The sequence below is a fragment of the Mesocricetus auratus genome, unplaced genomic scaffold (genome assembly GCF_017639785.1).
Source record: "Mesocricetus auratus isolate SY011 unplaced genomic scaffold, BCM_Maur_2.0 Super-Scaffold_100003, whole genome shotgun sequence".
In the NCBI taxonomy this organism is placed as follows: domain Eukaryota; kingdom Metazoa; phylum Chordata; class Mammalia; order Rodentia; family Cricetidae; genus Mesocricetus; species Mesocricetus auratus.
The window spans coordinates 88,039,588-88,067,340 of NW_024429188.1; the positions used below are offsets into that span (position 1 = coordinate 88,039,588).

The 27,753-nt window shown below is 39.6% G+C and overlaps 1 protein-coding gene across 1 annotated transcript in view; it reads left to right on the forward strand.

Moving 5' to 3' along the window:
* Window positions 1–24,272, forward strand: part of Il13ra1 (interleukin 13 receptor subunit alpha 1) — a 61,289-nt gene extending 37,017 nt beyond the window's left edge. Inside the window, exons 7-11 of the mRNA XM_013122813.3 lie at window positions 352–399; window positions 680–812; window positions 4,426–4,522; window positions 8,023–8,107; window positions 21,819–24,272. Coding sequence (XP_012978267.1) covers window positions 352–399; window positions 680–812; window positions 4,426–4,522; window positions 8,023–8,107; window positions 21,819–21,911 — 456 coding nt within the window. The 3' untranslated portion in view covers window positions 21,912–24,272. The remainder of the gene's footprint in view (window positions 1–351; window positions 400–679; window positions 813–4,425; window positions 4,523–8,022; window positions 8,108–21,818) is intronic.
* Window positions 24,273–27,753: the final 3,481 nt, after the last annotated feature.

A 27,753-nucleotide genomic window follows, 5' to 3' on the forward strand; every position in this document is an offset into this window, starting at 1 on the left:
AGTGCTGGGATTAAAGGCGTGCACTGCCAACACCTGACTTTCTTTAACTTTTGTATCATTTTTATTTATGTGTGGTGTGTATGTCTCTGTATGGGTATGTGCATATAAATGAAGGTGCCAGAGGAAGCCAGAGGTGTTAGATTTCCTGGAACTGGAGTTTTAGGCTGTTGTGACCTTCCTGACTTTGGTCCTCTGGAAGAGCAGCAAATGCTCTTAGCTTCTGAGACATCTCTCCAGTCCACATGTTCTTTTTTTCCACATGTTCTTTTAATAGGATGCAAGGGAAGTGTGTTAGAAGCAGCTAAAAGGCATAAAACATTTTTTAAAATTTTGAAACTCATTTTTTTCAAGGTTGAAGAGGACAAGTGCCAAATGCCAGAATTTGATAGAAACATGGAGGTTAGTGAATTCAGCTTTTGTTATTTGGGCCTAGACACCAAGTAACTGGGGGTGGAGAAGGTCAGGCACAGTGTAAATTTGAAATGCTTAGTGAAAAGCAAACTGTTTTTTCCTGTGGGTTATTGCCAATGCTTTTATGGAGTCAAAGTCAGATAATCTGAATATTAATCCAAGTCTTAATCACATACAGAATTTGGCAAGTAATTGCATTATAATTTAACAGCAGAGCTAACAGGAATAAACTGATAATATTTTTGTACATTTCTACTTTATATCATAGGGTACAAGTTGTTTCGTGCTCCCTGGTGTTCTTCCTGACAATGTCTACACAGTCAGAGTAAGAGTCAAAACAAACAGGCTGTGCTTTGATGACAATCACCTGTGGAGTAATTGGAGCAAAGCGCTGAGTATAGGTAAGAGAGTGCCATGTCATTACAGTATAAATCACTGATGGCTGGAAACTAAGGTGCAGCAAAAATAGATTGGGAAAGGGGCTGCCACTGTTTTCTTGATGCCAGAGAACATTTAAAATGCACATTTCTTTTCTATTTAATTACCATCAAATCATCCAGGATTAGTGGGCAACATACAGTTCTTTGAAAGACCACAATCCATGGAGTATTATCCTCACCTCTGCCCCATCTCTGTCTTTATGAGCAAACTGAAAAAAAAACACAGAAGGCAGGCACCATCAAATCTTCAGGCTTTACCATGCCAGAGGACTATCCTGTACGCTAGTTGATAGATTCAGGAAGGTAACAATGAACTTGGTGGTATTTAATAGAGATAAACCCTGTTGGTGGTTATGCTGAGCAGGCCATCCCCAGAAAGATCTGTTTGAATTGTGGAGTTGGGTGCCAGAAAAAATGCATGCACAGTCTTGGATAGCAGGCTGATGCAGCTCACAGGTCAAGATAGTGCTGCAGAGTGAGGCTTCAGTGGTCCATCCCCATAAGAAGTAGAAAGTAAGGCTGAGGACATAGCTCAGTTGTTAAAGTGCTTGCCATGTAAGCATGAGGATCTAAGTTCAGTCCCTAGTACCCACTTACAAAAAGCTTAGCATGTGGTACACACTTGTAATCCCAGTACTCATGGAGTAGGGATAGGAGGATTTCTTGGGCTTACTGGCCAGCTAATCTAGCTGAACTGGTGAGCTTCTGGTTTAGTGAGGGACTCCAAATTTAAAAATAATGTAGAAAAAAATAGAAGACACCTGACATTAACTCTAGTTCATACTTACTCAAACATTTGCACTTGACATGCAAACACACACACACACATAGACACAGACACAGACACAGATACACACACATAGACACAGACACAGACACACACACACAGACACACACACACACACAGAGAGAGAGAGAGAGAGAGAGAGAGAGAGAGAGAGAGAGAGAGAGAGAGAGAGAGAGAGAATGTGGCAGCACCTTTCCCAACCTGTATGTGGAACATCACATTGTAGGAGATACAATGTCTGATTGGAATCTGTCATTCAAATGGTAATGAGGATGTTGGAGAACTTCAAAATTGATAAGGATCTGTACAAGAAGTAACCTCGAGAAGGCATAGCTGTCTAATTCTTTTTTCCTTTTTTTGGTTTTTCGAGACAGGGTTTCTCTGTGGCTTTGGAGGCTGTCCTGGAACTAGCTCTTGTAGACCAGGCTGGTCTTGAACTCACAGAGATCCACCTGCCTCTGCCTCCCGAGTGCTGGGATTAAAGGCGTGCATCACCACCACCCTGCTATCTGTCTAATTCTTAATATTTAAAGCACTGCTGAGAAGAGGCAATTGGTTTTTCTTTTGGTGGCCACTAGGGGCAATATAGAACCAACATGAGACTTTTTTTATTTAATTTTTAAAAATTTTACATACTAACCCCAGTTCCTCCTCCCTAGACTTTTTAAAGCAGCGGTTAAGAGTCAGAGAAATGGGTTTTTGAAGAATGCCATTCCATGTTCACTGAGAGACTGAACAAGCTGTGTGTCAGATATGTTATCTGTTGTTGCAAAACAAAGTACACCAGCATTAATTAAGAATGGTAGCTAATACCTGTAATTCCAGTACTCAGGAGGTTGAGGCAAGAAGATTGGCATAAGTTTGAGGCCAGCCATGGCTGCGTGGTGAATCATAAATCAGCCCGAGCTACAGTGTGACACTGCATCTCAAGAATAAAACAAACAGGAAAACAAAACAAGTGACACCGAAATTTAATATCTCATAATAGCAGACATCTACCACATTCCAGTTTCTATAGGTCGGGAGATTAGTGTAGTTTAGCTAGAGGCTTCCCAAGATTGCATTAGGACTGCAAACAGGACTGTAATCTCATCCAAAGGCTTGACAGAGCCCGGAGTGTCCGCTTCTAGGCACAGTGAAGGGGAAAAGAAAAGAAGAGAGAACATGGAGAAACACTGGGGAGAGGGGAGTCATGTGAAGTTGGAGGAAGATACTGGAGAAAGGTAGCCCCAACCAAGAAACTCTAAAGATTGTGGGAGCTACCAGAAGCTGGAAAAAATGGGAGATTTTTTTCCCAGAGCCTTCAGAAGGAGCATGGCCTTGCCAGTATCTTGATTTTGAACTTTTTACCTCCAGGACCATGAGATAAAAGTTTTGGTTTTCCTTGCTGTAATCTGCAACAGTGGGAAACTAATAGAAATATATTTTTTAAAGTTCCCTGTCCCCGTAGGCTTTTCTACTGGGCTCCCTTCTGACATAGAAAGCAGCTTCCCAAGTGAGCAATCCTAGCAAGAAAGGATATGTAAGAGAACAGCCGTGTGAAAACAGTGATCCACCATCACTGACCTTGGAAATAAGAGACCAGCACTGGTGCTGTTCTGTTATTTAGAAGTGAGTCAATTAGTGCAACCAGTGTCAAGAAGGGGGATTATACAAAGGTATGATCATTGGGAGGCAGGAATTTTTGGGGGGTCATTTTAGAAGTTCCCTAAAAGAAGGGCATTAGGTCCTGATGATGCTTTCTGCATCTCCATGCCCATGTGAAAGATGAACATAGAAATAGATAAATACCCTTCCATGTGTTAAGTGTAGAAAAACAGAGTTTGCAATTGGACAGATCTACATTGAAGCCTGCCTGGACCTTATCTCCTACATAGATCTGAGAGAATATTGTCTAACAGATGGAATAGCTCAGAGATAAGCATGTCAGAACACCTAATATGGTACTGGACTTATAGGGTAAGAATCACAGTTGTGGCCGTTGTTAGGTTTATTTTAATATTTGGTAGTGGACAGTAAGAAAGTATGGTAGTAAGTCTTTTAGTAAACAGTAAGAAAGGATGGACAGTTAAACTGGTGGTTGGTGGCACACACCTTTAGTCTCAGCACTGGGAGGCAGAGGCAGGTGGATCTCTGTGAGTTTGAGGTCAGTCTGGTCTACAGAGTGAGTTCCAGGACAGCCAGAACTGTTACACAGAGAAACCCTGTCTTGAAAAGCAAAAATAAGTATGGTTGAGGGTCACCACAATATGAGGAATTTTATTAAAGAGTTGCATCATTAGAAAGGTTGAGAACCGCCCACAGGTGGTGGTGCACGCCTCTAATTCCAGCACTTGGGAGGCACAGGTTGGTGGATGTCTATAAATTTGAGGCCAGCCTGGTCTACAGAGTGAGTTCCAGGACAGGCTTCAAAGCTGCACAGAGAAACCCTGTCTCAAACAAAACAAAACAAAACAAAATAAAATAAAAAAACAGGAAAGAAAAAGAAAAGAAAAGAAAAGAAAGGACAGCCATTGTTAATAGATATGGAATCTTTTATTTAATACTGTTTAAAACAAGTTAAGATTCCCTCGTTGCAAACAGTCCTTATTGTGATTACTGTGCTTGGGCATCAGAGCAGGATAATGTTTCAAACTCTTATAAGATAATTGAAGAATTTAGGGGAAATGAGTTGAGGCATAGGAAAGAAATATCTGTGATCTCACTAGCAAATAGAATTGTCGCCTGGATCATTACAAAAAAGAATTGGTAGTTCTCATGTCTTCATGTTTGCTTTCTATTCTGTAGGTAAGGAGCAGAACTCCACATTCTACATAACCATGTTACTCATCATTCCAGTCATTGTCGCGGGCACAGTCATTGTCCTTCTTCTTTACCTGAAAAGGTAAGCCACGGTCTAGGCAGATTTACACTTCCTGCTAGCCTGGGTGCTATGCTTATTACCCTTCATGCTGGTGCAATGTCAGGCACATCAGTGTGTCTGTTTTGTGGTAAAGGAAACATCAGTGAGTTTCCCACAGCACTGCTCTGGCATGGCTCCTTGTGTAAATGTTTTAACATTGCTAAATAGACCCTGCGCTTTGTTCATTGACTCTTTTCATGCCTGATTTATCCACAGCTATTTGGCAACTCTCAGAATGAACTTTTAGAAATAGGGGATTAAGGGAACTAGCAGGACATCTCATTGAGTAAGGCATTTACCAAATAATCTTGGTGATGTAAGCTTAATCCCCTAGAGCCTGTGTAAATGTTTAAGGAAAGAACCATTTCCACAGTGTTGTCCTCTGACCTTTATATGTTCACACATGGCATATTCACCCATGTGTGAACATGTGTGCTTCCTCAGAACCTCATGCACAATTAAAAAAAAGATATTGGGTCTGGGAGTGGAGTTCAGTTGTAGAACACAAAGTTAGCATTTTTGAGACTGATTTAATTTCCAGCACCAACAAAGAAAAAGACAATAAATGAATTATCTTGCTAATAAAATGACTTTCCTAGTGTTAATGCAAACCAGACTGCAACCCCATGCCACAGCAAAGAGAACTCTGGTAGAGTATCATTAATATATTCTACTAATTCCTTAAGAATGTTTTCACTGCTGAGCGTGTTGGTGCATACCTGTAATCCCAACACGTGGGAGGTGGGGGAAAAGAGAAGCAGGAGTTTAACTATTCTCAGCTATACACTGAACTCAAGGCCGCCTTTTGCTTCGAGAGACTGTGTGTCCGAAAAGAGAAAGGATGTTTTATTTCCCTTTACCAGTATATGTTAAGAGAAGCTTTTTCCTTGAGAGAAGCTTTCCCGCCAGCCTGGTTCTAGAGCTGCATCAGTCCCAAATAAACACACAGGAGGCTATATTAATTATGAAGCTGTTGGCCTTGTTTGTTTCTTACTGGCTAGCTCTGACTTAAGTAATTACCCCATAATTGTTAATTTAAGTATGTCTCTTACCGGAGAGGTTTCCAGGCTTCCTACCCCATAGCGTTACATGTTGACTCTCCTGTGTTTCTCCTTCCCAGAATCCTCCTGGACTCCTAGCCCCACCTATCTAGATTCCTATTGGCCAGCAGTAATTTATTGACATATACACAGGACTTCCCCAACAAGTATAGAGATGGTTGCTGCTCTTATAGTAAATACTCAAGATTGGAATGGAAGTATTGATCTGGAGCTAGAACCAATGCTTTAGCATTATTTTTTCATTATATGTTACATATCTATTTGTGTACTAGTTACTATTCAAAGTGCCAGACTTATGGCAGTGAATAGAACACAGGCCGTATCTATATATTTGGAGGGGATAGCACAAATACACAGTAGGAAGTCAGGTTGGCAGAGGTAGAGGTAGGCAGTGATAGGAGACTGATTTCATATAAGGTGGTCAGGGAAGTCCTCTCCAAGAAGATGATCATTTGATGAGAGACATAAAATAAAGGCATGGACTATTCAAATACTTGTCCAGACCAACAAAAAATCAAGTACCAAGGCTCAGGGGCTGAAATGAGCCTGCCATGTGTGGCTGGAAGAGATGGGGTGAGGGAGAGTGGCCAGAGATGAGACTGGAGAAGCTGGCATATGGGATCAGGTATGGCATGTGGTAAGAGACCTTGCAATACCCTAAGCAGGTGATTTGTACGGTCTCTTGCACTCTTACATGTAGGATCATATCACTATTAAAGACTTTTGGGGGCAAGAATAGAAAGCAGGTGTGTTAGAAGGCATTGACGGAAGCATGAAAGAGCAGTGTGTATTTTTGTTTGTTTGTTTGTTTGTTTGTTTTGTGTTTTGATACAGGGTCTCCCTATGTTGCCTTGGCTGGCCTGAAAATCTTTATGTAGATCAGGCCAGCTTCAGGCTCACAGAGATCCATTTGTTTTTGCCTCTGTGTTCTGGGATTAAAGACATTTAACACCACACCTATTGAAAGCAATCTGTACTACAGGGTTAGGCACGGAGGAAGGAAGAAGTGGTTAGATAAATGTGGGATATATTTTGAAAGCTCACATTAACAAGGCTTGCTGATGGCTAATAACTTAGGAAGGCATGAGGGAAATTGAATATTCCAGAGTTTGACCTTGAACAGCTGAGTGTCAGTGGCATTTCCTGAGATGGGAAAAACTGTGAGGAGAGCTACCTTTGAAATAAAGGGGAGGATTTCAGTTGTTAATCCATTGTTGGAGATGCCTAGTAAGTATCCAAGTAGATTTGTACAGTTGACAACTGTATACATGAATCTTGAGTTTAAGGAAGTGTTCTAAGGTGGAGATAACATTTGGGGAGTAGGTTTAGAATGATTAAAGAAAGCACTTAGATGGAGATACAGGAGGACATAAGACTGAATCATGGGGTACACCTGGAGACACACCCTGAAAGGTGTGGCAGGCCCACAAGAAAGAGAGGAGAGGAGGGGGCTGAGGATGTGGCTAGTTAGCAGCTAACTTTTCTGGCATGTGCATCATTCGGATTGAAAAATGTGAAAGAGCAATAAGAAAGGAATAAATGATCAGATTTTTGACTGTGTAAAGTGGTGCATGCATGTAATCCTAGGACTTGGGAGGTAGAGGCAAAAAATCAGGAGTTCAAGGCCACCCTTAGCTGTATATCAAATTTGTGGACAGCTGAGCAACAAGAGATGCTGTTTAGACACAAACCCTGATCAACCAAACAAATAAAAATAACACCAATAAAAAAGAGATGGGGGGCAATGCTGAGCATTGAATCTAAGCACTTACACATGCTATAGGTAAGCACTATAAGCACGAAACCATATCCCCAAATCACTTCTTACTGTTCAAGACAGGCTCTAAGTTACTTAGGCTGGGCTTAAACTTACTCCATAGCTCAGGCAGCTTTAAACTTGCAACCTTCCTGTCTCAAGCTCCTGAGTAGCTGAGATTACACTTCTGTGCCATTAGAGTAAGATTGTGTGTGTGTGTGTGTGTGTGTGTGTGTGTGTGTGTGTATTCTCAAAATTATAAAAAGCAAGCTTCTTTCTTATCTGCTGAGATTATGCCCCGTCACAATTTAGCCATGGCTGGCCTGGAATTTGCTATGTAGATCAGGCTGGCCTTGAGTTCACAGAGATCCACCCACCTCTGCCTCCTGAGTGCTGGGATTAAAGATGTGTATCACCATGTCCACCCCCCATTATTCTTTAAGTGATATGATTAATTTAAGTTGGTACCTTATTTCCTCTATCCAGAGTTGGCACTCTGAGGACACTGATTTCCTATAGCCATTTAAACATGTTTTTCACAATTCCCTGAAAGTGACTCGTGTGCTGTGACTTTTGCATGCCTATTTTTAATATTGCTGTCTTTATGTGAAAGACTCCTCTGCACTGGAAGGTTTGATCCAAAAAAAATCTCTGTTTTCTTAAAGGCTCAAGATTATTATATTTCCTCCAATTCCTGATCCTGGCAAGATTTTTAAAGAAATGTTTGGAGACCAGAATGATGATACCCTGGTAAGCACTACCCTCCATAGGGATTGAAATAGGTTATGAGGTTTGGAAAACTTATGGCAAAATACACATAACATGAAATTGACTATTCCAGTCATTTCAAGTATATAGTTCAGCACCCTCCTGTACATTTTCAGCATTTTACAAGCACCATCAGTATCTACTTCTAGAACTTGTTCATCATCCTCAGTGGAAACTGTACCAAACTCTAACTTCTTGATCTTTCATCCCTTCCCCCTACCATCCACTATTCTATGTTCTGCTCTAGGTTATCTCATATATATGGAATCATGAAATGTTGGTCTCATTGAGTTTGGCTTATTTTATTTAGCATCATGTTTTCAAGGTTTATCACATTGTGCCATGTATCAAAATTCTTCAGGTTGGTTATAGTGTGTGTGTATGCATGTGTTGGAAGGATTATACATGTTGAGGCCAGAGGATGGTGTTGGGGGAGGCTTACTCTATCAATCCCTGCATTATTCCTTTGCAAAATGGTTACCACTGAACCTGAAGTGGGGCTGCTGGGAAGCATGTGATCCCACTGCCCCTGCCCTCCACAGGTGATTCCCCATCCCTGCTGATGTGTGGGGTTACACATATCAGCAGACATACCCAATTTTTTAAATGGATGCTGATATTTCAAACTCAGATCCTCATGTTTACACAGCAAATGAGTCACCTCCCCAGGCCAAAATTGGTTATTTTAGACTCCACGTGATCTAAAAGATGAAAGAGTTGATTTAAAAGTTGAATATTTGGCCAGTCATACCAGCTAAGAAATTCTCAAAACACCCTGTCTGTCTCGTGGCACTGGACCCCATCCTCTTTGTGAGGAATAAGATATTTTGTCTAAACACATAGGAGGAAGAAGAGTCTCCTTTGGGAAACTAACATAATGGACAATTTCAACTTCTAGATGCTTTTTAAATGTTGATGAGATAAATATAAATAGGATTCATGGTTAAGATGCATGTTGTTCATACAGCTTCATTAGAAGGCTGGACTCTAAGCACATTCAAAGAGAACAGACCCGCCTCAACCCATGGTTTCCTGCAGACTTTCATGCTAGACCCTGGAGATTTAAGACATGGGAACACAAGAGTTTGAGCTTTCTATTATAAATGCATTCACTCTAATGAGATAATGAAGAACATGTATGAAGTAAATATTAATAGCACTGTAGATAGCTTAAATTAGTAATAATAGGCATAGGTCAGTTCATTTAGTGAAGCACTGTAGTGTACTAGATAATAGCCTGGGTTCTGGAGTCACAATGTCTGGATTCCGATATCTACTGTGTCATTTACTGTCTTTTTGACCTTAGGTCACTTGCTTATCATTTCTGTAACTGCTTTTCCCATTTACAAAGTGGTAGTAGGAGTAGCACCTGCCTCATATGGATTAAAATTCATACAGAGCACAATAACAGTAAAAAAATAGTTAGCATGCTTCACACTTTAGACATGCTTACTGTATGTTATCAGTGAGTAGTGCCTTTGAAAATAATATTCATTTATTGTTGACTCTCATAATAACAGATTGCTCATACTGGCAATGATGCTATTTGGCTAGGGGCAGGAAGTGGAGAGTCTGACAGGGTGTCAGAGAAGGATTATTATGGAGCACTTTAATTTTTAAAAGTAGATTGGTTTTGTAGAGAGTGGTGATGCCCAGGCCAAGGTACCACTGGGCAGGTAGGTCCAGCAGTCTACAAGAAAGATTGTATAACACAGGTAAAGTTAGTGTGGTAACTAGTGCTCCTTTAACTACACTTGAGTCATAGTCTGCTAGAATTCTTACAAGAAGTACAGGTCCCTAGGCTCTGTCTCCAGAAATTCTGGCAGCAAGTCAGGAGTGAATTCTACAAATCTGCTTATTTAAAAAGAGGCCATAGATGATTTCTGTCCTGGTAAAGCCACCTGTATACTATGTTGTTCTTGTGTCAACAACTACTCTAATAAATGCTGGAAGCAGTTATTGAGCATCTAGTGTATGTCAGGGAGGGCAGTGAGTGCTTGGCCTAAGTTAACTTATTGAATCCTCAGAACCACCCAACAGTGTAGGTGCCTGTGAGGGCTGGTGCTATTGACCTGATGGGCTCTAGGATTACCTGGGAGATAGGCCTTGGCACATGCCTCGGGGGACTATCTTGATTACGTTAGTTGATTCGAGAAGGCTCATTGGATGAGACCATTTCCTTGGCAGTGGATCCTGGGTAGAGAAAGCAAGGCGAGTGTTAGTATGCATTCATCTGTTTTCTGTTTGCGGATGTGAGGCAATGAGCTGCTTCAATCTTCTAATGTTTTGATTTCTCTGCTATGAGCTGTGAGCTAAAAAAATTTCTCCATTAAGTTGCTTTTGTCTGGAGCATTTTATCACAACAGTGAGAAAGCAATTAAGACAGTTCTGTTAGTATCATTTTTTTCCAGATGAAGAAATAGAGACTCAGTGAGGTCTAGAAACCTGGCCATAGTCACACAGCTGGTTGTGAGATTCTGGAGTTCCCTTGCTTTGCCCCCTGTGCTTTGTCACTTCTTATATGATAGACTGCTTGTCCTTAAGTACCTCTTGCCTTCTACAAGGTTGGTTTGACAAGCGAGAGTTAGGATAGAAGAGTTAGGAGAAAAAGACTTGGGATTGTATTATGGATTGCATGCAGTGAGAAGGTATGAAGAATACCATTCCCACTCTAGCGGTACGGATTAGAGAAAGGTTCATGCGTGGCCTCAGACTGGAAGTAGACCTGGTTTGCAACAGTATATGCTTTTGTTTGCCGGTGTGACTTACTTAAAATCCTCCCATTTGGAATAGTAGCAGAGCATGCACTCTCCCATTCACCTCCACTCCGCCATTTCCAGTTCCACTGTACTGTCATTTTGGCCTCAATGTCAGGCCACGGAAAGACATTTAACTTTGTTCCTCTGCTCAGCAGGATGGAGACTAGCTAAAATGCCACAATGCAAATGTGCAGTGTCTGTAGACAAACACCAAATGCACAGCTCATGCCAGCCAAAGTACTGATGAGTCATGTGGTGGTTTGAATAAAAATGCTCCCTTATAGGCTTATATGTTTGAGTACTCATTCCCCAGATGGTGGAACTGTTTAGGAAGGATTATGAGGTGTGGCCATGTTGGGGGAGGTTGTATTGGGTTTCCTAAGCCACACCAGGCTCAGTTAACTCTCTGCCTCATGCTTTCGGGTGAGATATGAGCTCTTAGCTGCTCCTCCAGTGCCACGACTGCCAACATCTCAGCTGCTATGCTCCCCCACATGATGGTCAATGACTCTAACCCTCTGGAACTGTAAGCCTCCTTGGAACTCTTCTGTAAGTTGCCCTGGTCATAGTGTCTCTTTGTAGGAATAGAAAAGCGACTAAGACAAGGTCTAAACTGCCAGCCTAATGTATTTTTAAAAGAAACAATATCTATTTCTTAACAAGCAGGCAAGAAAGTGGCACTTGTCATGCATTGTTAGTGGCCCTACATACAGGTTGAGTGTCCCTTGTCTAAAATGCTTGGGAACAAAAGGATTTTTCCAACTTTGGAATATTACATAGACTTTACTGTTTGATCTGAAAATTAGAAATCTAAACTTCAGAAATTTTTTTACAGTATCTCACTATGTAGCCTTGACTAGCTTGGAACTCACTAGGTACACCAGGCTAGCCTTGAATGCGGGGTTCTCCGTCTGCCCTGCCTCCTTAGTGTTAGGGTTAAAGGTGTATAGTACCACAGCACCATAGCCAGACAAAATACAGAACTTTTAAAGCATCATACCACTGTGCAAACAGTTTCAGATTTGGTGCATTTCAGAATTTTTTTTGGAATCAGGGTTGTTTAACCTGTATGTCTTTTCTTGACAACAACAATATAATGTGCATCTTTGCTCATGTAAATTATACTCTTGGAATTCATATTCAGGGAATAACCAAACAATGACACAAGAATGACCCATACATCATTTTGTTCTAATGTGAAAACCTAGAAACCAGTGAGTTACTAACAATTCAAAAACTTATTTTGTTTTCTAGAACACAAATATACTGAGGAAAATAGTAGAGAATCAATAGATAAATCAAGTGAACTTAACATATAAATAATGCCATTAAAAATTAACAGATAAATGAAAACCAAAATGAATGGAATAATAGAATTTTTCATGAACAGATTAAATATTTGAATCTCATATATTTCTGTCCAACTACCAGAAAAGTTTAATAAAACATCTAAAGTGAACTGGGGGTGCATTATATTTAACGATAGTGAAAAGTTAACAGCTTTCTGACAGAAAACAGTTTACTTATAAAATAAGATGGCTGCAGTTCGACTTTCTATCCACAGCACTTACATAGGGAATAACATCTTAAATTGATTTTTTTAAAAAGTTAGGTGTCATAGAATAGTAACTCAAAAAAAAGAAGAAAACTGCACTCATAAGAGTACAAAACAAATTATAAATATACAATCCCAATTTTTAGAAGACTATATTCGATACACATAGAACAATGAATAGAAAGAACTGGGTCAGAGGGATTATGGGTAGCTGATACTCTTCATCTATCTCCCTGAATTTTCCAAATTGCCTATAATAAGCATGTATTACTTTTGCAATGAAAGAAACCATGTACAAATCATTAATGAGGAGGAAGACTATTGTAGTCATCTGGGTCTGGGAGATAATGGAGACTTGGGCTTATATGGTGGCAGAGGAGACTGATAATAAGACACATTATTACAGGAATGCACTCTGACTTCGTGACTCTGTGTGGGTGATGAAAGGTAGGGAGAATAGAAAATAATTGTGAGTTTTCAGTTCTGCGTGATAGAGTGAATGATGGCAACACCGACAGCAAAAATCAAATCAATTATCTTTCTCAGAGACAGGAAAATTGCGGGGGATTTTTCAATTTGCTGTCTAGAGGATAATATGTTGTTTTTGTCCCGATGAGTCAGATAATTCTGTAATTTCGTGTCCATATTGACAAGATGGACCACTGAAAGCATGGAACATTTTCGCCCATGATGGCTGCAGACCATTAAACAAAATCAGGTCTTTCTAACTAAAAGTATAATAAAGTAATGCCACACATGGTCAAGGGTCAGGGAACAATTTTCTGTCTGCTTTTAAGCAAATGAGTAATCTGCTTTTCTTAAAAAAATGTTCTGTGTGTGTTGGGAGAGGATGTATGCAGCACTTGGACAACTTTGGTGATGCCCCTAATTCTTCCTTCAATTACAAATGTGAAAAATCCTAGATTCTGTTCTAACATCTTCACTTTAGAGGCCGTGACTCTGGGGGCCACTGAAAAGTCTCCAGAGGTAGAGAAGTGATTTAAAAATCAAACCTGCACTAGACACAAGTATCCCAAAGATCTCAATTATCCTAGTCAGAAGAAAGAAGCTATATGATATTTAAATACCCTTTTCTTCCACACCAATGCTATTGATAATGCTGCTTTAAAAACGTATTTCTATGTGGCCACAAATAAATCTTCAGTGTAGTTTTCCTTAAGGTTTCTAGTGTTTTGATGTTGTTTTGTTCATCACCATAGTAACAATTTGGCCAACAGCATTTCTTCCTGTTGCTTTGCTATTTGCCTTTTCCCTGTGACTAATTGGGCTGCTGGCCTTATTCAGGGTGGGGGAGGGGATTGCAGAGGGAATTGCTTCTCTTCTGTATCTGCTTTTCTTGCATTCATTAAAAAGAAAAATCACACTGTTCTTCCCACACTTCCCAGCAGGCAATTGTGATGTGCCAGTTTTACATGCTCAGTCACAAAGTAGCTTTTAAACTTCCAAATAGTTCATTGTTTTTACTTCAGTACATACCTTTTAAAAAGCAAAGGAGGCTTTCCTCTGCAGCCAAGACACCATCACAGCACTTTAAAGATTAAGAATCCCTAATATGATCTGAGGCTCAGGCCCTGCTCAAATTTTTCCAGTTGTCACAGTTGTTTAGAGGTAGATACCATCCAATTATCCCACCATTAGTGAGGCTAAGAAGACCACTGTATTTAAGCAGCACATTTCCTCAGGTTACCTGCATCCTCTTCCCACCCCTGGCCCCGTGCCATTGGGGATGATACTCTGTTGGGTACCCTGCCAAACCTTGAGCTGATACGTTTTACACCAGTAGAAACTGTTGCCTTATTCAGTCTTTAGGTGCTGTTAAAGGATGGTGTTCTTGTTTTGTCCTTTCAGCTACAGGTGTAAATCTGCACCTTTCTGTAAAGCATTGCTTCTTGGTTGTCAGCTAGGCTCTTTGACTATTCTGAAATTCAATTCCTGCTAGAAGGGTGGAATGCACACTTATTTTTTTCCTTTATTGTTTATAAAATGAGGAATTGGGTTAATAGCCACCACAAATGGTTTCAAATTAGTCCCTTTCATGCCACATTCAACAGCGCTTTTAGATGTGGGGCTCTGCAATTGGTACTGTTCAGCCTTTTGTTTTTTACTACTGCTTTGAAGAAGATTGGGGCATGAAATATGTTCATTTGTGTCCAAAAGATCAGGGTTTTCACATGGTGCTTAGATACAAGAAACTCATTTCACTTCAGTAGACACTATGGGAAATACTGTAATCAAACTTGAAAATAATTCAATTCAAATTGAGACTTGATGTTCCATAATGCTCTTGAACTTATTGCTTTGCAATATAATAACCCGTGATGTTTTTTCCTCTTTGGCCACTATTCTATTGTTGATGGCCTGTTTCTTTTAGTTTAAATGACAGATTAAGGATTGGATTGTGGACTGGTAATTTTATGTTTTTTATCTTTTTTATTTAAAAAATTTATTTTTAAATTTAAATTCAAATTAGAAATAAGGTTTCATCACATGTCAGTCTCACATCCCTCTCCCTTTCCCTCCCTTCCTCCCACCCCCCCACCCCCCATCCAATACCCCCTCCTTTCCCCAGGGAGGGTGAGTTCTTCCATGGGGGTGTCCATAGTCTGTCATTTCATCCAGGACAGGGCCTAGAGCCTCCCCCCAAGAGTCCAGGGTAAGAGTGCATCTCTCATTGTGGGATGGGCACCCAATGAACATTTGTATGCCAGGAATAAATACTGGTCAACTACCAAAGGCCCCATAGATTGCCTAGGCCTCCTCACTGACACCCCCATTCAGGGGGTCTTGATCAGCCCCATGCTGGATTCCCAGGCATTAGCCTGGGATTCAAGAGCTAACCCTTGTCAGGTCAGCTGTTTCTGGGGGTTAAACCAGCCCAGTCTTAATCCCTTTGGTCAGCAGTCCTCCCTCTCTGTTACTGGCTTTCTTGAGTTCAGCTCAGTGCTTAGCCGTGGGAGTCTGCCTCTGCCTCCATCAGCCACTGAATGAAGGTTCTGTTTCCCTGACTCTCCGGCCATGGGATTGTAGGCTGGCACTCCCCAGATCTATGTCTAAAATCCATATATGAGAGAATACATGCCATGTTTCTCTTTTTGTGACTGGGTTACCTCACTCAGGATGGTTTCTTCTAGTGTCATCCATTTCCCTGCAAATCTCAGGATTCCATTGTTTTTTTCTGCTGAATAGTACTCCATTGTGTAAATGTACCACATTTTCTCTATCCACTCTTCAGTTGAGGGGCATCTAGGTTGCTTCCAAGTTCTGTCTATTACAAATAATGCTGCTATGAACATAGTGGAACAGACATCCTTGTTGTATGAATGGGCATCTTTTGGATATATGCCTAAGAGTGGAGTTGCTGGGTCTTGTGGTAGGTTTATTCCCACTTTTCTGAGGAATCTCCACACTGATTTCCAAAGTGGCTGAACAAGTTGGCACTCCCACCAGCAATGGAGGAGTGTTCCCCTTTCACCACATCCTCTCCAGCATAAATTGTCGTTGGTGTTTTTGATTTTAGCCATTTTGACAGGAGTGAGATGGTATCTAAGAGTTATCTTGATTTGCATTTCCCGGATGGCTAAGGATGTTGAGCACTTTCTGAAGTGCCTCTCAGCCATTTTAGACTCCTCTATTGAAAATTCTCTGTTTAGTTTTGTACCCCACTTTTTAATTGGATTCTTTGGTGTTTTAGAGACTTGCTTCTTGAGTTCTTTGTAAATTTTGGAGATCAACCCTTTGTCAGATGTGGGGTTAGTGAATATTTTTTCCCATTCTGTGGGCTGCCTTTTTGTCTTGCTGACTGTGTCTTTTGCCTTACAGAAGCTTCTCAGTTTCAGGAGGTCCCATCTATTAATTGTGGATCTCACTGTCTATGCTACTGGTGTTATGTTCAGGAAGCTGTCTCCTGTACCAATTTGTTCAAGGGTACCACCCATTTTCTCTTCTAAGAGGTTCAGTGTGGCTGGACTTATGTTGAGGTCTTTGATCCATTTGGACTTAAGTTTTGTGCATCGATCGATCCGCAGTCTTCTACATGCCAGCCTCCAGTTATGCCAGCACCATTTGTTGAAGATGCTTTCTTTATTCCATTGTATATTTTTAGCTTCTTTGTCAAAGATCAGATGTTCATACGTGTGTGGGTTAATATCAGGGTTTACTTGGCAACATATCCAACCTCTGCTTTGACTATCTTAAATATGTTCATACCTTATCTTCTGGTATAAAATATTAATAAAGACATCTGACAATATAATATTATTTCCATATTAAAATATTTGAGCTTTCCTCCCTGTATTTTCAAACTATTTTCCCCACAAAATCTAATAATCTAACCAGAACCTTTCTTTATTGGTGTTGGTCATTCTGGGTTGATTTTTCTCAGGTACAGGTTGAACACCTCTAAACTAAAAATCCAGAATTCTGGAATATATTAACTATTTACTATCTTGAGGGCCAATAAATGACTTTTAAAAGTCTTGCCCCTTCCTGTCTCCTTCCTTTTGTTTCTCTTTAGTGGTAAGAGTCAGTATTGAGACAGGGTCTCCCTATGCACCCCTGACTGGCCTTCAGCTTACTCTGTAGCACTGGCTTCCCTTGAGCTTACAGTTCTCCTTCTACCTCTACTTCCCAAGTGCTGAGATTCCCTACCCTGCCAACCACTTGGAGTCTATTTCCAATAGTCTCTTCTCGGGGTGCAGCTTCATCCTGTACCGGGGAGAATCAGCTATGAGAACTTGTGTCTAGTCCATGAACATTTTGTGAGTTAGCACACTCTTTCCGCTCTCAGAATATGTCCAGAAATGAGCTCGCTGATGTTCCTACTGACTTCTCAAATCTCTTGGATATCGTGTTGATTCTTTCTGTGTACTCTTCCGCAGGTGTTTATCATTTTTATCTCATAACTATCACTTGTTTGTCCCCATCAACTCTTATTTGTGTTTACGAGCAATCATTTTTCATCTAATTTAGATGTAAAATCTGTTGAATTTTATTTATTTGTTTGTTTAGCTATTCTTTCCTATTCACACCGCTTGCTTTTCCTACTTTTCTTTTAATGATTGCATTTGGAGAGAGACAGATACCATACCATGCTGCCACAAACCACCTTCCTGCCACCGTATCTCTGTAAACTACAAACTAAGAGCCAAATCTTGTCAGCTGCCATTTGTTTTTTTTAATAACCTAAAAATAGATTTTGGGTCTCTCTCTCTTTCTCTCTCTCTCTCCCTCTCCCCCTCCCCTGGGATGGAACCTTGCATATGCCAGATAAGTGCTACACTACTGAACTGCTCCCCTAGTGGTTTTTAGTTTGTAAATTTGCAGATTTTAAATGACAAATTTTTATCCGGGGAGATTGTATGGCTTGAATAAGTCATGGTGCATTCATGAGTGAAATTGTTTTCAGAGGTTAAAGAAAATGAAATAGCTCTGTTTTGCCAATTTCTGAGAATTTATAACATATGTTGCTAAAAGAAGCATCCATATTACTTAAGCAAAACATGAGAACTCAAATAATTATATTCACAAGAAGTATATATTAAAACTAAGGTATACAAATATCTAGATTTACCAGAAGCAGGACTTAAATACTTGTTTGGACACACTTTTTCCAATGTGTTGTTAAATAATATTTTAAAAATCAATGGGAGTCTTGATAAGTGTATTGGCATAAGCCACTTATTCTGTAAAGTTCTTGTTTCTTGCCCTTTTATCCCCTACAGGATTTCTCTTTTACTTGGTAATTTATAAGGTTCTTGATATATACGTTTTTTTGCATTGTTGAGAATGGGACCCAGGGCCTGATTCATGCAAGGCAAGCACTCTACCAACTAAACAATTTCTCTAGCCTCACATATTAAGTATTATTCCTTTCCATGGTAATATATTATTTAGGATTTAATAAAGATTGCATTAAGTATCAGAAAGCAAAGCCAGACACACTAGTTAGCTGTAGAAGCTGGGCAGTGGTAGCACACACCTTTAATTCCAGGACTTAGGAGACAGGCAGATGGATCTCTCTGAGTTCAAGGCCACACTGGCCTACACAAGAGTGAAGAGAAACAGAGCTCCTGCCTTTGATCCCAGAACTTGGGATGGCATGCCTTTAATCCCAGCACTACAGAGGTGGAGATAGGAGGATATGGCTGGGTGGAGAAAGGAATATAAGGAGGAGGAGACAGATTCAGAGCTTTTGCTTCTGAGGATTTGTGGAGAGAAGATTGCAATTTCAGATGGCAAGAGGTAAGATCTATTGGCTTGGTTGCTTTGCTTCTCTGGGTTTTATTATTTATGTTACAAATGGCACCAAACATGGGGATCAAACCCATGACCCTGAAATTAAGAGTCTCATGCCCTACCGACAACCTTCAGGTTTCAGTTGAACTTCTCAGACAAAGAAACTACCTTGGTTTATCAGCACATTAGCATCAAGATGAAAGTTACTCGCTTCTCATTTTGAAGACTTAGAGCAGTGTTATTTTTCTACAAGGATGTCTCCTATCTCAGATGAATTTCAGAAATGTCTGTCCAAGTTTACTCAATACAACTCAGTAAGACCATTGGATACATTGTCATATGCTAGTAATTTCTATACTGGTTCCAGCATAGTTTCTAGCAATTGGAACAGATCCCGAAGGAACTAAATGTTTTGGAAGAGAGTATTAAAAGAGTAGAAGAAGTGAGTGGTTTGTACTCTCCTGTCAGTGAAGATAGCACAGTGCTTCAGTTTGAAGCTCCTTCTCCACCACACAGTAGTATCATTGATTCTACAGAATACAGTCACGCTATATTCTTACCTCTTACCTCTACCCAGCTGAAATGGCAATCCCATCTCCAGGAATCCTCAGAGGCAAAAGCTCTGAATCTGTCTCCTCCTCCTTAAATTCCTTTCTCCACCAGTCATATCCTGCTGTCTTCACCCCCCCCCCAGTGCTGGGATTAAAGGCATGTGATCCCAAGTGGTGGGATCAAAGGCATGAGTTCTGTTTCTCTTCACTCTTGTGTGTAGGCCAGGATGACTGTGAACTCAGAGATATCCATCTGCCTGTCTCCTGAGTCCTGGAATTAAAGGTGTACGCCACCACTGCCTAACTTCTACAGCTAACTAGTGTGGCTGGCTTTGTTTTCTGATACTTATGTTAAATCATAAATAATAGATCACCACACCTTTGACTTGTCAGCTGTTGTTGCCTTGTATTGTTTTTATGGTGATTAATTATATACAAATAATTTTCCTTTTTTCTTCAGTAAAACCACCTTTCAAAAATCATCTTTTATGTGCAGAAAGTGTATCTCATGGGAAACTTATATAGTTGTTCCTCTATGGATTTAATTGACTTTGTGGTTTACATTTAGGGCTTTAATTCATCAAGAATTTATTGATGGAATCTTTGAGAAAGGGTTTATTGAGTAAACCATTATTTTAAGGTTATCTGGTTTTCAGATTGTTTTTTATTAGAAGTCTGCACATTTCACATTTTTAAAAATATATTAATTTTGAAGTACAACTTACAAATGACAAAGTGTATTCTTCTCAAGTGTTTACATAGAAGAATTTTAGGAAATAGATGCAATTTTGTAGTCACCACTCCAGTAGAAATATAAAATGTTTCTGTCATTTCCTGATGTGCCCCTTTGGAATCAACACATCCTTCACTCTAGACCAGTGGTTCTCAAACTGTGGGTCTTGACCATGTTGGGAGTAGAAGAACCCTTTCACAGGATTCACATATCAGATAACCTACACATTAGATATTTACATTACGATTCACAACAGTAGCAGAATTAGTTATAATGTAGCAATGAAATAAGTTTATGGTTAAGAGTCACCACAACATGAGGAACTGTATTAAAGGTTGCAGCATTAGGACAGGTGAGAACAACTTTCTAGACCATCAACATGAAGAACTGTATTAAAGGGTTGCAGCATTAGGAATTTTGAGAACCACTGCTCAAGACCCTTGTAACCACTGATCTGTTTTCTGTCCCCAGAATTTTTCCTTGTCCGTAGTGTTATATAAATGGAATCCTGAGATACATAGAAGTCTCTGTATGGTCATGCTTTAATTTCTTCTGGATAAATACAAAGGAGCAGAACTTCTGGGTCATGTGTTAAGTGTATGTTTAGGTTTACACAAAACTACAAGGCTGTTTAATATAGTGACTACTATTTTACATTCCCACCAAAAATATGTGAAAGATCCAATTACTATGCATCCTCACCAGCACTTGTCATTATTTTTAACTTTAGCAACTCTGTTAGATACATTAGAGTTAAATATTTTATTTAGCAAGAAATGACTATTTTAAGCAGCATCTTCCAGGTTTTAGCTCCATACACTAATGCTAGGTGGTCCTAATTTCCTCCATACTACAGCCTGCCACAGCTTAACAGACTGTTCTTGTTTCTGTTTCTCTGACTTCCATTTCTTCCCATAAGCTTAATCAACTGTGGAACACCAAAAGAGAAAGGGAGCCCAGACATATTCCTGTGCAGGGAGTGGTGCAGTTCTATTTCTGCAAAGGGTTGTTCTTGTTTTATAAGTCATTCCTTCTCTGCAACAATTTAAATCTTGCAGCATGAAAACAGTCATAGGCAATACAGAAGCAAATGGTTATATTTCAATAAAGCTTGCTTCCTGAAACAGGAAGTTATCTGGATTGGCCTATGCTTCATAGTGTGCTCACCTTTAGTTTTCTCTAGCAGCTTTATTTTACAGATGACAGAATTGAGTTTAGATTTCACCTTTCCCCAGACTGACAAATGAAGAAGGCCATAGGACCAGAATCTTGGCTTTTTACCATGAAAGACATGTTTGAATCCCATTCAGGAGAAGCTATGTATAATGAGTCCATAATGTCTAGCAAATAAGGCCAATCTGGCAAATTATGTTAAAGTTGTTAGTACAGAACCTTCCACATGCTTTAAGACTAAGACTTTTGGGGCATCCATTCTTGTTCACTAGATGTTAATTGGCTTTTGGGATGTTTCTGGAGCAATGGTCACATTTGAGTGGTAAGAAAATAAAATCCCAAGTGAAACAGTTCGAAAAGTATGCCACCCTTTCGTTCATCTCCAAAAGACTCTAGTTTTGAAAATATCTAAATTTGTTTATCCCTTCAGACCACCACTAACCATTATGTAACAGTCCTGTGCATTTCCTGTCTTTAATGTTCTGATTGTTTGGCTTCATTAATTGTCCAACTAGATGAGTACTCAGATCAAAAAAGCTAAAGCAGGCAAACATTGCGCTTACGGTTCTTGTTCGTGGGAACTTAAAAATAAGCACTGACTCAAAGCGCCCAGGGGAAGAATATTGTTGAGAAAAATCACTGTGTGTGTTTTTGTCCTTCCTTGCAGCACTGGAAGAAGTATGACATATATGAGAAGCAATCCAAAGAAGAAACAGATTCCGTAGTGCTGATAGAAAATCTGAAGAAAGCGCCTCAGTGATGGGGATAATTGATTTCTTTTTTCCTCCAATGTGACTCTGTGAAGAGTCATTGCATTCTCCATTTGTTATCCAAGGACTTGTTAAATAGAAACTGAAACTACTGGACCCTTGAAAAACAGACAGCTCCTAAGATGTCAGTCTTGCACTGAAAAATCCAAACTAATGGAGCTCTTCAAGAAGAAAGCAGAGTCCTTCTCATTCTTGTTGAATCTTATAAGTAGGCATTCTTTGCCAAGTCTCCAAACTAGAGGACAAAGTAAAGGGGACAATGACCGTAGATTCATCTTATCAGGAGTTGTGATGACTTCCTAAGGAACCTCTGCTGGTTCTGTGGTTTTTGTGTAGAATAACATCAAGAAATTTTACTTATGAGGAAACTCACTTGGGGTGTGTACACTAATGCTGAACTTGATTCCCAGAGAACATCTAGCAAACAAAACCGATACAATCTGCTGCCTATTGTTTGGGAAGCCACTGAATAATGTTTGTGGCTATTAAAACATGCTATCCTTATCCACTTCAATAGCATTTCCTCTGCTTTGAAATCCCCAGAAAATATCTTGGCCACGGTGATGAAACATACAAAAAAGCAGAGACTACTTCTCCACCAAGGCTCTTTTTGTCATGGTAGAATTTTTTTAGGATAATGGAGGCAGAATGACCTGGTATTAGAGTTGGAATTACGAAGTCTCTAAAGATGTATGCCCCCCCCTTAATTTCTGCTACTCAAATCAAGTATTGACTATGTATCTAGCTTGTGCTAAGCCCTCAGAGTGTGAGGGATAGGACTCCTGGGTTTACATAAATTTGGGACTCCTTATTTCTTAGCACTTTCTTTATCTCCATATAGCCATTTCCCAGACTTTTGAACTTCCCATATCCTATGCTTATTTCCTGCTATGCCTACTCCCCCATCCTCTTCAGTATAGCCTTTTGACTTTCAGTGGAATTGAGAATACAAATTTGCTTAGACTGTCTAGTGGAGCAGGGAATAATTTGCATCTCAGGTAAAAGATGAATATTCTGAACAACAATGACTAATTCATACAGATTTTGCTACTTTCCTGTGAGTCTGCAATTATTGGAGGTTTTTGAGTAATTGGTGTTTCTTTGTGTGTTTTCTAAATAGAGATTATGCCTTTTCTTCACTTAGAATTTAGCCCTATTTGCTTGAGGAGAAAAAAAAAGGAATATTTGCGTCTGTTTTTCTTTGTTTGCAAGATAGCCTTTAGGATGCCTGTTTTCTATGCTGTAAGTTGTTCTGTACATTCTGTGTTTTATTGAGAGGGAGCCAAGTGGGACTCAAATATGTATTCAAATTTTGCATATGCTAGACTTCTACTCTGCCCCATTTCCACAATATATGCATATGTGGATTCCCCCTATTCTGACTACTTCCTGCAAATTTAAAACAGTGAGAAGTATCCCACTTCTCTTTCTCATACCTACAGATCACTAGCAAGTCCTGAAGAACTCTATATATAACAAATTCTTCAGGCATTTACCAATTCATATCAATAAAATGATGCTACTTGCATCTCTTGTTCTTAAGCAGGGAAGATATGAGACCCCTGCTCTTCATTGGTTAGGACAAAGGGGAACCTTGCTTCCATGGTAGTAGTGGTAGTAGAGGAGCACTGTGCCCTGGCATTTCAGGAAATGGGGGTGCATGGTGTGATTGACGCATGGGTATGTCCTCCAGGTACTTTTATTTTGGGTGTCAGATTGCGGCTGGGCTACAGGCATTGTAGGTGTTCGAGTTTCTCCTACTATTCCCTAGAAAGAAGATTTGGCTTCTTGTAGAAGAGTGAAGTCACTCCTCAACCAGGTATCCATAGTTCTGGGAAGGGAAGCACCTAAATGCCCTTGCACTGGGCCATTTTTACTGCTGGTCTATTTTGATGGTGATGAAGAGGATGTTTGAAATGCCCTGGAGACCACCCATGCTGATAGTTGTGCAGCATTGGAACAAGGACATCATATTTTGCTTCCAGTCTCCTCTTTCAGCAATATAGTAGCAGAGGGGAAAGGGGAGCAAATTGTAGGAATACCTTTGCTTTAATGAACAAAAGGAATCTCCGGGACTTAGGAACTCTTAAAGATATCAGTACGTTGCTTCTCGGAAACTTGTATGTTTGTATATTGACTAAGGTATATGGATTGTTTTCCCCTACATATGTAAGTAAAGCCAGTGTAAGGACGACCAGTCCTTTTCTTTCATTCAGATAACCTTTTTCTGAATCTGGGCACTGAAGGAATACATGAAATAATGTTAATGTTTTTGGTAATGTCTTCAACTAGGAGTCTTACTGTTTAATTTCTTATAAAAAAGTAAAATAAATATTGTCTTTTTTATGTCACCTACATGCTTTCTTTTGACCTTATTTTTGGGAAAGTGTTGTAGGGAACATATGGTAGAGAAAAATGGCAGTTAAAACAATAAACATTGTAAAAACAATTCCAAGGCAGCTGCTTTATCTTAAGAAGCATCTATTACAAGTTTCCCTGTTGTTTGGTTGCGTCAGTTTTCTGAAGAGGATGTACATATAAAATTAGTTTCATGTTAGGGCAGCTTTTCCAGGCATCATCTAAAGAAACTGAAGTATTTAATAAACTGTGATTACTAAAATAAATGGTATCCAGCAAATTGTCCCACCAGGTAAAGATGCTTGCTGCCAAGCCTGATGACCTGAGTTTGATCTCCAAGACCCACTTGGTAGAAGGAGAGAACCAACTCCCTTGAGTTATGCTCTTACCTCCATACATACACTGCACAACACATACTGCTACATACATGCACTCATACACAAATAAAACACTATTTAAAATTAATGATCTGAGCTTTTGCAATATCAAGCAAGAAATAGGATGTAGTGCATTTACTTTCATCATAGACATGATGTGCGCATGATATTATATACAGCTATCATTGCCCTTGTCATGAGAGACCTCGCATTCATTGTGCTACTAGTATTATATTTGAGCTTATATTTGAGACTAAGAAAACTATATCTGTCTAGCTACCTATAGCTTCATAGTTTCTTTTTGAACTTCTATTTGTGTGTTGTACATGTGTGTATACATGCTCATGTATATATGTCTGCATGTTTGGGGGGTGCATTTGTGTGCACATGTATATGGAGGCTAGAGGTCAACATTGGGGGTCTTCCTCTACTACTCTCCTCCTTAGTTGTTGAGACAAAGACTCTCATTGAATCTGGAAGTCACCAACTGGGCAAGACTAGCTGGTCAATGAACTGCAGATATTCTCCTGTCTCTGCCACCAGGTTGCTGGGGTTAGAGGTGTGTGACAGCACTCTTCCTAGCTTTTTAACATGAGGGCTGGTGATTTGAAGTTGAGATTGTAAATCTATATGAGATCTGTGGAAAACAAGTTCCTGCAGTGACAAACATACTCACCTCATCTTGGGAAGAGAGAAGCCAGAATGATCTATGTATGTTTGCTCTTCAGGTTGTCTGTCATTCCATCATTACCATGAACTGCTCCTTGAAAAGTGAAGCGTCATGCTTACATGAATTGTGTTACTAGGCTTTGGGTTTCTTTTTGCTTTGCTTGCTGCTTTTATTTTTATGTTTTGGGTTGTTTTTTTATGAGATGGAGTCCTGTTATATAACCCAGGGTGGCTTGAACTTGCTACATAGACCAACCTTGTTTAGAGCTCACAATCCTGCCTCAGCCACCCGAGTGCTGGGATTACTGATATGCACCACCATAGCAGAATCACTAATAAAGTAATATTACTTTGAGAAGAAGATAAGGAAGCAAACACTTTTATTTGGCCTGGAGAAACAGCTCAGCATGCAAAATAAAGGTGTTTATGGACCTGAAGACCCGAGTTCTGTCCTCAGAACCCAGTCAAAGGTGGAAAACTGGCACCATAAAACTGTTCTCTGACTGCCATGCACATGTTGTAGTGTGCATGTCCAATACATATCACACACACACACATACATACATACACACACACAAATAATAAAAAATTTTAAAGAACTTTATTTCAGAAATGTTTTTCTTCTACACTTGTGGCTATGTAAAATAATTCTTACACACACACACACACACGTATGTATGTACTGTATGTATGTATGTATGTGTGTATATATAGTTGATGTGTGTATGACAACTAAAATATTGGAATGCTTTTAGTTTCATTAAGGGAAACATTTCATTGATGTTGATATGCTTCTCTTGCCTCTAACCATCTTTCCCAGTGGTTGCATCTTCAGCAACAGGTAAACTCTTACTGCTAACTTTCAACATTTGGTAGGTAGACTAGCAAATGAAAAGGGAAAATCAACAGTTTCTACTTTGTTTCAAGTTACTAATGCATGTCCTAGTTCCCTGATTCCCTATAGTTTCATGAGATTTATTGCATCACATGCATTTTCCAAAGGCAGAAATTTGAGACACTGGCTGATTGAGCTCTGTAAAACCAGACAGCTGTGGAGTAATGAGGCGCAAGTGGAAAACAAGTCCGCCCGACGTTTATGCTTGTCTGACACAGACAAGGGTGCATTTATTTGTCCCTAAAAAACAGCCACTAAAAGAAGAGATATTGCATTGCCAAATTGCTTATTAACTGTAAGACCTTGAGAATTGAAATCATTCCATTATAAAGTGATCATTTGCAACATCTTGAGATTCATTGTGCAATCATTTATCAGTGTGCCAGGTAGGGTGTGCTAAATAAGAGGAATTTGGAAGTGAATAATATTTGGCTCTGTAGTCCACAGTAGTTTAATCAAGGGGGGGCTACTTTTTATAAGATAAAATAAGCTGAATTAATGTTTTTGAGTTCCAAAGGATGCTGGGAAGGTAACTCTCTCTGTCTAAATCTGCTTTCTGTCTGAGGGGCCAATGTTTTCATCTTTAAAATTAAGAAGTTGGACTACATTTACTATATTAACTCTGACACACAATAGGGACTAATATAATTTTTTCCTTAATAAATCAAGAAAACATGTTTATCATCATTTACTCTAGCTTGCTGTAAGGGGCAAATTCCAAAAGTAACCAGAGGAAGAGGCCCTTTAATTAAATGCAAAGAACAAAGGAATTGATACCTTGGAGAAGTTCTGTTGTTCACCCAAGTCAAGATATTTCACTGGAGCCCAGTCAAGGTGGTGACTAACAAATATTTCTTAAAGCATTCAGAAGATTTTAGAATATTTAGCATATTTTAGGAGATTTAGCATTACTTTGAATCACAAAAATGGTCTACGTATAATACACAATGCTTGCATAATGACTTGATTTGACAGATCACCTAAAGTGAGTCCATTTGAATTCAGTAATAGAAAGTTTGGTAGTTGAGCTTAAGTTTTGATCCCTTTGGACAGTGCTTGGAATTGAAGCCATGGCTTCATGCATGGTAGGCAAGTGGTTCTACCACTAGGCTACACCTCCAGCCAGCTTAAAAACGTTTTATTTGCACAAAAAAGTGTGCATGCACAAAACTTTTCAACTCAAGAAGTTAATAGAGCTTGTTGTGGTCTGTATTGTTTGTGTTCCTCAAAGGTACATGTGGATTGATCCCCATCATGGTGTCATCATGATGTGATGGAAACCATTTAAGAGCTGGGGCCTACTTGGAAGTCATTGGATTATTGAGGGCTACTTTAGGGTATCTCAGAGGGAACAATAAATAGGACTCCAGCCCCTTCCTCCTTTTCTGAGCTATGCAGTAGTGTGAGCTGTTCATGAACGGAAATTTCTATGAGCCACAATAAGCTTTTTCTCTTTATAAGTTATCTTTGGCACTTGTTTTAGTAACAGAAAGCTGACTAACACAAGGCCAAACACAGGCTCACAATGGAGAA